The sequence below is a fragment of the Eulemur rufifrons genome, chromosome 1 (assembly GCF_041146395.1).
Source record: "Eulemur rufifrons isolate Redbay chromosome 1, OSU_ERuf_1, whole genome shotgun sequence".
NCBI classification, from domain to species: domain Eukaryota; kingdom Metazoa; phylum Chordata; class Mammalia; order Primates; family Lemuridae; genus Eulemur; species Eulemur rufifrons.
In genome coordinates this window covers 93,664,293-93,675,432 of record NC_090983.1, presented here as the reverse complement: position 1 = coordinate 93,675,432, position 11,140 = coordinate 93,664,293, and the positions used below count along the sequence as shown (strand labels likewise).

Below are 11,140 nucleotides of genomic sequence, written 5' to 3'. Positions count from 1 at the left end.
GGTAAATGTGCTTCTCACGGGGAGATGGGTTAACAATTCTGACATTACTTTATGGATACGCTAAGCTTGAACAAATAAGTAATGATGTTGTAGATGAGGAGAGCAGAGTTTCTCACTGTAGGGAAGAAAATTACAAGTAAGGAAGCGGGGAGCAAAACAAACCCACGGCGTTGCCCTGGAAGCATCAGTATCAATGCACGTTTTTGATACATATGCGGACATGTAGGTGCAGAGATACGGACGTGTGTCTATGTGTGGCTCAGTATAAATAGGCGTGTTTTCCAGCTCCGTCCACGGAGAGGGCCCAGAAGCAGTGGGACCCCAGTGGCAATAAATACCCAAGTCTCTGTTTCTAAGCACCACTCTCTGATAAAAGGAACTAGGGCTCCTGGGAGAAATGGTTGATTCCAGGGCAGAAGCCGGGAAAGCAGATGGGCCTGGAACATCCTGTGGTGCTGGGAGGTAAGGATGTGCTTCAGAAAGGCTGGTGGCAAGTCGGAAGGTCAGCGGAGTAACCTGAAGGAGCCCCCAGCGGCTGGGACAATTTGGACAACAAAAATAAACAATGATAGTGTTAGATTACAACCCATATAATAAAATAAATGTCCATGCTTCCATACTGCTATGAATAAATACTGAATGAGGAAATAAATGGCTAAATAAGGGAGAGGCGCAGCTCGTGGAAATCGTCATTAAACAGGCAGTGTGGTAATCACTGCTGCAGACGAGACCCACCGACAGATACTAAAGTAGGAATTCATATGCAGATTGGCAGATACAGGGTGGGGAAAAGTTGAGGAGAAACAGGATGCTTGCATAATCTCAAAGCCACTCCCCCAAGACATTTAATAATTAGCAAGGGAAAAGTAGTAACTTTGCAGGGAGAAACTCAGCAGACACCACTTTAACCAAGTAATCAAGGTAAATATCACCAGTAATAGGGCACATTGACATCACACGCCCCTTGACAAGATGAACCAAGAAGGACATACCGTTTCTGTGGAATTCTTGCAAAAATCCATAACCTCTGGCCAGACGTGGTGGCTCATGCCTGTAATCCTAGCACTCTGGGAGGCCAAGGTGGGTGGATTGCTTGAGGTCAGGAGTTTGAGACCCTGTCTCTACTAAAAATAGAAAAATTAGCCGTCATGGTGGTGCATGCCTGTAGTCCCAGCTACTCGGGAGGCTGAGGTAGGAGGATTGCTTTAGCCCAGGAGTTTGAGGTTGCTGTGAGCTAGGCTGGTGCCACAGCACTCTAGCCTGGGCAACAGAGCGAGACCCTGTCTCAAAAAAAAAAAAAAAAAAAAATGCATAACCTCATCCTAGTCCTGGAAACACATTAGACAAACCTACGCTGAAGGGCCCTCTACAAAATAACTGCCAAATGTGTCTAGGTCGTGAATGATAAGGAGAGACCGAGGGACCATCACAGACTAGCGGAGACGAAGCCGACACGATGACGGAGTGCAACGTGGACTCCTGAAACAGCGAGGGGACGTTAGTCAGTAGTGCTGTACCAGTTTTAATTTCCTGCTTTTGACCATTGTACCACAGTGGGTATTAACATTGGGGGAAGCTGGGTAAAATGTATATGGGAGCTCTCTGCACTAGTTTTGTAAGTTTTCCTTAAGTCTACATTATTTCAAAATAAGTTTTTAAAAAGGCTGAGGTCCTGCCCTGTGAGTTAAGGGGAACTCGTGTGTTTTGAGCGATTGTTCCATGCCAGGTTTACTTTGCACACTTCCTAACTGAACCCTCCCAGGCCCGTGTGAGGCGAGTTCTGACGCCTGCTTTGGCCGGAGGGAAACTGGCGTTCAGAGATGTCGAGAAGGCCACGCAGTGTACGAGCAGGACTGGGATTCTAAGGCAACCAGTCAGGCTTCCAAGTTAGACTGTCCCCACCTCCCTGCAGGGAGGGAAGAGGCTGCAGAAGAAAGTGGAGGCAACACACCTAGTAGCAAGGGCCTGCGGGTCTGGGGAGGGGGCTGGACTTCACCCGGCTTGGCTGCCGTTGGCTGCGGGTCAGATCCAGCTGGGGAGCTCTGAGCGCTGCCATTGCCCAGCCTGCCCCGGAAAGTGCGAAAGTGCCACTCGGTGCGTCTGAGGAGGGGCTCGGCCTTGTTCGCCTGCAAAGCTCTCCGGGTGGTCCTAAGGCGCAGCTGGGGTGAGGTCGCTCATGTCTAAGTATGACGCTTCCCCACAGAAGCCGCTAGGCTTTTGTTTTCCTTTGTTGGTGCGACAAGATGTCTGACCCTGTGAAGAGCCTGACCAGCCTGTCTTCAGAAAAGTCCCCGGTGCCAGACAGCAGGAATTCTGACGGAACATTCCAGAGTGGGGCACCTGGCTGGTCTCCTTTATTGCACCTCTGCCCTCTCTAGTCAACTGTCCACACAAACATGAAAAGTTGCTTTAAACAGAAAACAGCTCATATTACTCCCCTGCTCAAAACCCTCTAAGGGCTCCCCATGGCATTTGGCATGAAATCCAAAGCCAAAGTCCGTTTCCTGGCGCAAGGTGCCACGTGACCTGGCCCTGGCTGGCGCTGTGTTCATTCCCTGTCACTCTCCCTTCAGCTCACTCTGCTGGAGTCCCCGGGCCTTCCTCCTGGCCCTCCAGCAAGCCAAGCACACCTCCTCGGAGGGCCTCTGCACATGCTGTCCCCTCGCCTGGGAAGCTCGTCCCCGAATGACTGCATGGCTTGCTCCTTCACTTCAGTCACGTCTCTGCTCAATGACACCTCCTCCGAGGGGCCTTTGATGGCCACTCCCTAGCCCTTTGCCATCCTTTAGTATTCCTTTGTAGCAGTTCTCATGACCTGGAACACGACACATGTGTGAAATCTGTTTTCTGTCGTGTGTCTGCTTTGCCATGGGCAGACCTGGGTACTGACCCCTCCTAGACTTGATCTGTGTCTGGCTCCTGGAGGGTGCTCAGCAACGCTTTCGAATTTTTCATGTGTGTGTGTACATCTTTGTGTGTGTGTGTGTGTGTGTGTGTGCGCATGTGCGGTGCCATCTCCCAGGCCTGCATGGGTCTGGGGTTGCAGCTCTTCCCTCTGCACCACGGCCCAGCCAGCAGCGATGGTGTGAGCCTCAGACCTGGGAGAGACGGACGCCCATCAGATGCCAGGCCACAAGGACAGCCTCAAGCTGGGGCAGCAACTGCAGCCAAGAGCCCAGGGTTCCTTAGTGGTCATCGGACCAGCCTCGGGGCCGAGTAAGATCCCCCCGCCGCCAGGATGCTTGGACTTATCCCTGAAGGAAGAGGAACCTCTGGAAGTAAGCACTTTTCGTTAAAAGTGAGATGGGAGCTGGTTGTGGTGGCACATGCCTGCAATCCCAGCTACTCAGGAGGCTGAGGCAGGAGGATCACTTGAGCCCAGGAGTTAAAGACCAGCCTGGGCAACACAGTCAGACCCCTGTCTCTTAAAAAAAAAAAAAAGTGGGAGATACAAGTTGTGAACTTTGAGTAGTAAAAGTAATACCACCTCATTTTATCCCCCAAGCTGATGAGGTGGGGCAAATTGGTAGTTTAAAAAAGGAGGAGGAGGAGGAGGTAGGTGGAAAGCAGAGAAAGAAAACACAGAGGCCGCTGTGGGTGACTCTGGAATGAGAACTCTGGTGTCCTCGAGCAGTAGCGGCACTGACTCCGCCTCATCTCCCCAGCACGGCCCACAGCTCTGTGTCCTGGGTACCCAGAGAGCCCCTCTCTGACTCTGCCCAGGCCTTGAAGTCACACAAGCTTTAGGATCTTCACCAGCTGGGGGAGTCATGTGACTTCTTGATCCCTGGGGTCTCCCCTGTGGAGCAGGAGGAACACCGCCTCCTGAAGGGGCGCCCCCCCTACAGGCCCCAGAGGGTCTGGCACATGGTAGACCCCAGGGAAAACACACTGTTCTTCTCGCTGGTCAGAAAGCCTGACTCATGCCTTACTCACAGTCTTGTGTTAATCGCTGCCTGTCCCCATTCCGTAATTCCTTCACACACTGTCTCTCCAAAGACCACACTGAGTGCTGAGTAGGGTTGCCAGATTCAGGCAGAAAACAATGGATGTCCAGTCCAGTTGGAATTTCAGATAAGCGATGAGTGATTTTTCAGTGTAGCACGTTCCAAGTTGCATGTATACTACTGGGACGTACTTCTATGAGCACATTGTTGCATGTCTGACACACCCTTTTATCGGGGAGCCCTAGGTCTGAGGAGTGGCCACTGGGCTCTGCTCCCACAACTGTGTGTCCCTCCCACCCCCTGCCACCGGGGCATTTCCCACAGGGACTTGGTGTGTAACCGAACGAGGAAAACCTCTGTTTTCACCTAGGCGCGATCTGTTTTGCACCTGGACTGGGATGCTCTTCAAGACAAACACTGAAGAAATGGGTTTCACAGACCCAAGCTCTCCCCTTCACCTATGTCGAGTGACGACAAGGAAGACCCATGGTGGTATTTAACTGTCCGAAGCATGTGAAGGGCTGCCTCAAACGCGCCAGAGCTGGGGGGCCTGTCCCTAAACAACTCAGGTTTCATGAGGGGAAAACAAATTCCAAAAAAATGTCTGACTCAATGAGGTAGGGAAGAGTACACATGAGTCTGACACCAGCTATTTAAATGTGTGCACAGAGAAATGAGTGGAGGGGACACACCCAAATATATTTGGATAATTATGGGTTGTTACAACATCACCCAGATGTCATCAGCCTTACTGGCCTGTGCGTATGAATGTCGTCGTGTTAACAGACACAAGCAAAAGGCCTGGAGTTCACTGGCCTCCTAGCAGTGACCTCCTGTCCTGGGTGCATCTGGGAGTCCCCAGAGGGCTGCCTTCCAGGCGTTCCCAAACCCGTCTGTGAGCTCCAGTCACCTCACAGTGTCCTCCCCAGGTCCAGCCCCTCCTCACCAGTGTCTGCCACCTGCACAGCTGCTGGGAAGCGGCATCTGTGCCAGCCCTGTTCTCCCTGGGAGCGGCTGCCAAGCCGAAGCAGCGATGCTCGGGGGCTGAGGGAGGGTCCCGCAGAGGAGGGAGCGAGCAGCCCCCCGCAGGCCCACCCTACCTCTGTGCCTGGGCGTCACAATCCCCGGCATGCGCTCAGGAGCGGCTGTCGGCACCGGGCTCTCGGTCTCTCATCACACCTTGCTCACAAGTGTTCCAGCAATAAATCTTGTACCAAAAAGCCACCAACGTTGCCATCATACTAATGGCATTTTATTTTTAAAAATAAAATTTATAATTTAAAAATATATACATCATCTACATATCAATCTTTTTCTCTGGAAGCTTTAATGTGAAAAATGGTTGGAATGTGCATGCACACACAGGACCACAGTGGCCCGCAGAAAGCAAATGAAGGGACCTGACCTCCTGGTGATTCTTATTCTAGAATCAGGTATGCGTTGAGAGCTTTGCTCCGCAGACTCTTCATCTCCTCGAGCACCTTTTCTCCCGCCTTCTCCGCTGGTTGTGCCTGGTCTTTCACTTCTCTGAATATCAAAAACCCCGATAAGAACACATGAGGACACTTAATAAAACATGCAAGTCACCCACCACCACCCAGCACTGCTGGTGAAGGGTGAAAGAGTTATTATTTTTAATAGATGAAGAAGGTTTTAATTATACTTCGCTATAATTTAGTTACCAGTGAAAATACTCAGCTTGTAAGTGACTCAAACCTGGCTTCCGGTCTCAGCCGCACCGATTCTCAGCACGGGCAAGTCACCTACCTGTCCTGAGACCCTGTGTCCTGATGTGCACACGCCTGTGACTCCATCTCCCAGCAACTTTGTGAAGGGAAATGGAATCACTCACAGAGACCCTAGCACGATGCCGTCTACATGCTCAGTCAGCCTTAGCTGGTTTTCATTCTCATGAATGAAGGGGACACACGCTATTTCTGACTCTGACCCTGCTCCAGACGCGTGGGAACCGAGAGGGAGGCCATGCACCTGGGTCAAGTAGTGGCCGGTGTGGAACCAAGACTGATGCCAGGATGGCCACGGCTTGCCGGGTGCTGCTTCGATTGGTGTGGTGTGAAAGGAGGCTGTCGACGGACGGGCACAATGGGGGCCAGACAAAGGGTGGAGATGGGGAGGATCTGGGCTGCTCGGGGCCCAACTGGCCTCCTGGGGGGGCAGGACCAAGGCTTAGGTGCAGAGGCAGACTCGGCAGTGTACATGGACCTGGCAGGAGGTATGGGTGTGTTGGTTGAAAGGACAGAGGTCTCATCTAAAGATTTTGAACTCGGCTATATGAGCTGCCTGAGAGATAGGAGAATCCAACATAAACTTAAGTGCTTCTGAGACATTTTCTAAAGAGGGTGACATGTAAAGTTCTAGCAAATGCCTGACAGTTTCCGAAAACCAGAAATACCTGAAAATGGACAATTAAAATATTCCCTAATGCACATAACTAAAGAAATTAATTGGAACCATTTTATGGAATCATGTCTAAAAATATACAGATCATGCATCCCTTTAAAGACACTAATGATTGAGTAATACTGTGATAACCTAAGGAGTGTTGAATGATTTGTCAGCAACTAAAGTCACTCTCATGGTTTCTTGGACATTTCACAACATGACTCCCTTTAGAGGGTCCTGAGAAGGTCGCAGCAAAGAATCTCTCCAGGTAATCTCAGGCTGAAGGAGAGCAGATGGTTCTCTGCATCCATAAAAATAAATGTTTGCTGGAAACAAAATAAATAACAGTTGTCCTGGGGGAAATTAAACACCAATTACATGTTCCTTTTGTTCTTTTCCTGTCTGTCCAAGCTCTGGCTGCATGTGCATCTGACAGGAGGACTCTGTTTCCTTCTGGCTGAGGGGGAAGGAGGTGAGGAGAGAAAGAACTAAGAACAGAGAGGAAAAAACTGAGCAGCGGGTAATGCGTCACATGAGCTGAAGAGAATTTCAGAATCCAATAACTTTTGAAAACAGTCTGTGGGATATCAACCTGTTAGAATACTATGCAGCCAATAAAATGATAATTATATTGACAATTTTGACATGTGAAAAGTATACATAAAATAATTTTAACTGCAAAAGAGGAAAATTCCAAATGCCATGGGAATGTTTACTGCAAATGTGTGAAATTTATGTATATGTGTTTTGAAAAATTAGAAGCTATTTGTATGCAAGAAAATGTTTAGAGTTTATTGTTTGTTAGGTTTTTTTTACTCAAAATACATAAAAATGTAGCCAACATACATTAAAAAAGAAAAAAAAAGATATACCACTTTGGGTGAATATATAAAGTAACTTCAATTTCATTTAATAATGATTTGATATTCAAATGTCATTCAACATAAGCTACATAGAATAAATGGGGAAAACTCAAGCGAAAGAGCAAGTGGAGAGTTATATTGGATATTCCTCCGCCCATGGGGCCAGTCATTCTACATCCAGGGGTAATTTTTGAAATAGAAAAAAAAAAGTTTTTGTTTAAAACCTTTAGTCAACTATTTCAAACTTGAAACAAAATACAAAGTGCATCTACTTGTTGAGGTGCAGGAAGTTTTATGTGCTGTGTCGTATAACATGATACTTTAATGAGTTAATTAACTAATCAAAATACATGCTCACTGGAATTCTACTTAAAATTTTTATTTCCTAAATTTTTTTTTCACCAGAAACTGCCAAGCTATTTTTCTGAAAAGTGTTGGTTGCCACAGGCCTCTGAACTATCACAAACAAACCAGAGAAATCCCATACTGCTCTAAGACATGTGACCATTCCTTTCAGAAAAGGCAGGGCCACCCACAACACCCTAAACAAAGGTAGAAGGCAAACGGAAAATGAATTTTCAGCATATATAAGAAAGGGTAATTATCGTTAATAAATGGGGGACTCCTACAAAATAGGCAAAACAATCTTCTCATAAAAGAAGAAACACAGTTGATAAAGATAGGAAAATTTTTAATATCACTTATAAACAAAGAAATTAAAGTTAAAACAATGAGATGGTCTTTAAAAAATCTGTCCTGTTGATAAAGATGAAAAAAAACATGATAATATTCCATGTTGTCCGGGGCATTTGAAGGCAGGCAGCCCTAACCTCTGCTGGTAGTGTTTAATGCACTTTCTGGATGGCAATTAAACGATAAATGTGGAAAACTTAAAAAGCACATTGACCTAGAATTTCTCCTAAGGACAGTCTGATAAGTTTGTAAGGAATTATGGCACAAGGACGTTTGTTGCAGCACTATTAATAACAGCAAAACATTGAAAAGAGTTCACACGTTCATGAGTAGAGGGTTGGTTAAATAAATTATGTTACATCTACTTAGTGAAAATAATGATGCATATTTATATTTATAAATATGTGTTTATGATATATTATTAAATAAAAGTACAGAAAACAAAACAATATGTACAACATGATTTGATTTTGTTAAAACCATGTATATTTTTGAAAGTCCATATATCAAAATGTATGAATTACTATTTGGGTGGTCGGATTATTGTTTTTATTTTATTTTGTTATATTTTTCTGTATTTTCTAATTTTTTAATAATAAAAAGGGCATTTTTAAAATAGAAGAGCAAAAAAAAAGTACTGTATACCTGGAATTTCAAACTTCTAAACCATACGAACTATAAGTGGTTATGTATATTACAGAAGTATTCTTCAAGACCAATTTTTTTGTTTTAATTTGTTTGTCTTTCATTACAAACGAGTGTTTTTTGAACACATTTTCCATGTTTATTGTCATGTTTTTAAAGCCAATGTTTAGAAGGATGATGCTTGCTTAGCTAGTTAGCCCCTGGTGGAATGAAGGAGGAAAGAACATTTACTGAGCTCTAGTTCACGTCAGGCAACCGCTAGATGCTTCCATACTCGGCATCCCATCCAATCCTCACAACTGCCCGGGGAGAGAGATTTTACTTTCTCTGTGTTACAGTTGAGGAAACTGAGGCCCAGAGAAGATAAATACCATAGCTTGGCTCGAGATCTCCCATGTGATAAATGGTGGAGCTGGGATTCAGCCCCAGGGGTTGCTCCAGAGCCTGGGTTCTTTATATCGAATGAAACTCAATCAACTATTTATAAAAAACAAACACGTGTCTGAAATTGATTGATAAACAAATGGAAAATCGATTTCAGTTTTTAAAGGCTTACTTGCCAACAACATTTCAGGGAGTGTAATTGTGCATATAATATACATATCAATATATGAAGCATCAGAAATGCGTCTCTTTCAAAGATTGAGGTATTTAGATTCAAACAATGTGACAGTCCTGTACTCCACGTAGGACAAATTTTATTCCAGGCTACCTACTAATAAGGCATAAAAATATCCACTTACTTCTGCTTCCTGATGTCCCTGTAGTACAACATGGGGAATTCTGCTCGGATCATTTCTGGAGTCAATGTAACTTCTACATTCTGTTCACAGAGCTCACTGAAAGGTGATAAGATGTTTAGTGGGAACTGCTTTTCCTTCCCAACATAAAAACAGAATGAAATATTGTGATCACTTAGGAGTTATGCAGTTCTTGTGGTATTTAACTTTAGTCCCATCTATTTTTGTTGAGTTTATGTTAAGAGAAGGATAAGGGTGATAAATTGCTTTCCACCAACAATGGTAGGAATAGTGGTAGTTATTTATTATCAGAGAATAAAAACAATTTTTAAAAATAGGGTTACAGAATTCATATTCCTTTCAGGTGCATAGGGAACATTTACCAAAATTGACCATATCTTGGACTATAAAGAAAGCCTGAAAGATTTCATAAGCTTGAAATCATTCAGAGTATGTTCTCTGGCCACAATGAAATTATAATAGAAATCAATAGCAAAGAAGATAACTAGAGCCCACAATTGCTTTAAAATTAAACAATATATTTCTAAATAGCCTATTGATGAAAGAAGAAATTAAAGGGATCTAGGTTTTTTTTTTATCTTTTTGTGGTCTGCTATCCCCTAAAGCAGGGATCAGCAAACTTTTCCTATAGAGACTTAGTGGGTCGTATCGTCTCTGCTACAACTACTCAACTCTGCTACTGCAGCGTGACAGGAATCATAGAAAATATATAAGCAAATGGGTATGGCTGAGTTACAATAAAACTTTATTTACAAACACAGGTGGTGGGCCAGATTTGGCTGTGGGCCACAGTTTGCCAACCTCTGGTTTAGAGCTTTGTTGTTTGATGGTTCAGGCTGGGTCCCTGCATGTTGGGGTTGCAGCTGGAGTAAAACGAGAAGGAAGAGTGTGGAGAGACACATGCACTCTGTTTAGAGTCCTGACCTCAGAAGTGAAATATATCTCATCTGGTTACATTCCACTGACAACTGAAAGGGAAGCTGGGAAATTTAGCCTCTAGTTTCAATGACTATGACTTTAGAAGAGGAAGACAATAAATTTTTTGACAGTAGCCATCTCTGCCACACTCGGTTGAAGAGAAATGCTTCCAAGACCAACGAAGGCAACAAATCCTTCAAAGTTTGGAATTAAAAACAGGAACACTTTCTCAGCAGCAATATATGTAAACAGAGGTGGGCACAACAGGTTTTGTTAAGAAATATACCCTTGAAATCTGCAAAAAGTTGTTGTAACCCCGTAAGATTGAAAGCTAAAATTTATGGAGTAGCTGCTCCATGCTGGTGCTTTGCAAACATCATCTTCCCGTTAGCAGTTTCCCACTACTCTTCCTATTTCCCTTGGCCTCCCCACTGGACTAGGAATCCCCCATTTCCACCATCTCTCCTGCCTCCCAAACCTCAGCTCTAAGAAGGCTCTGAGGGTCTTATGCTGAGTTATAAGCAAGACTCAAAATGTTCCCTCCCAGAGCTATTTGTGCTTTAATAGGGACAAGGCCCAAAGCTAAAGGAATGGATCTTCAGTAATAGAAGCTCAGGAAATAGAGTGAGGGAGTTACTTTGGGGCTAAGGGTCTTCCTGATGCACCTGTGACCTCGCCATGTAAGGCTGGTGGTCCTCTTTGTGCTGCACCCCAACTCTGTTGTCACAGATACAGCAATACATCCAAGTGTTCCTCTACACCCCCAAGGATATTAAACATCAAAATTTAAAAATAGCAGAAATATTTATTCATCTTTTATTCTTTCAGTATAACACAGGACAAAAGGAAACCTCTTGGGACATGACTATCTCTTCATTTGATATTTTGGAGCTCTAACCACATATCTTCT

At 44.9% G+C, this 11,140-nt stretch overlaps 1 protein-coding gene across 1 annotated transcript in view; it reads right to left on the bottom strand.

Annotated features, from left to right (window-relative positions):
* Nucleotides 1-5,365: 5,365 nt before the first annotated feature.
* The window catches only part of CFAP221 (cilia and flagella associated protein 221), a 93,630-nt gene continuing 87,855 nt past the window's right edge, over nucleotides 5,366-11,140 (bottom strand). The window contains exons 22-23 of the mRNA XM_069473624.1: nucleotides 9,295-9,390; nucleotides 5,366-5,474 (exon numbers count right to left, since the gene is read on the bottom strand). Of these exons, the coding sequence (XP_069329725.1) occupies nucleotides 5,366-5,474; nucleotides 9,295-9,390 (205 nt within the window). The remainder of the gene's footprint in view (nucleotides 5,475-9,294; nucleotides 9,391-11,140) is intronic.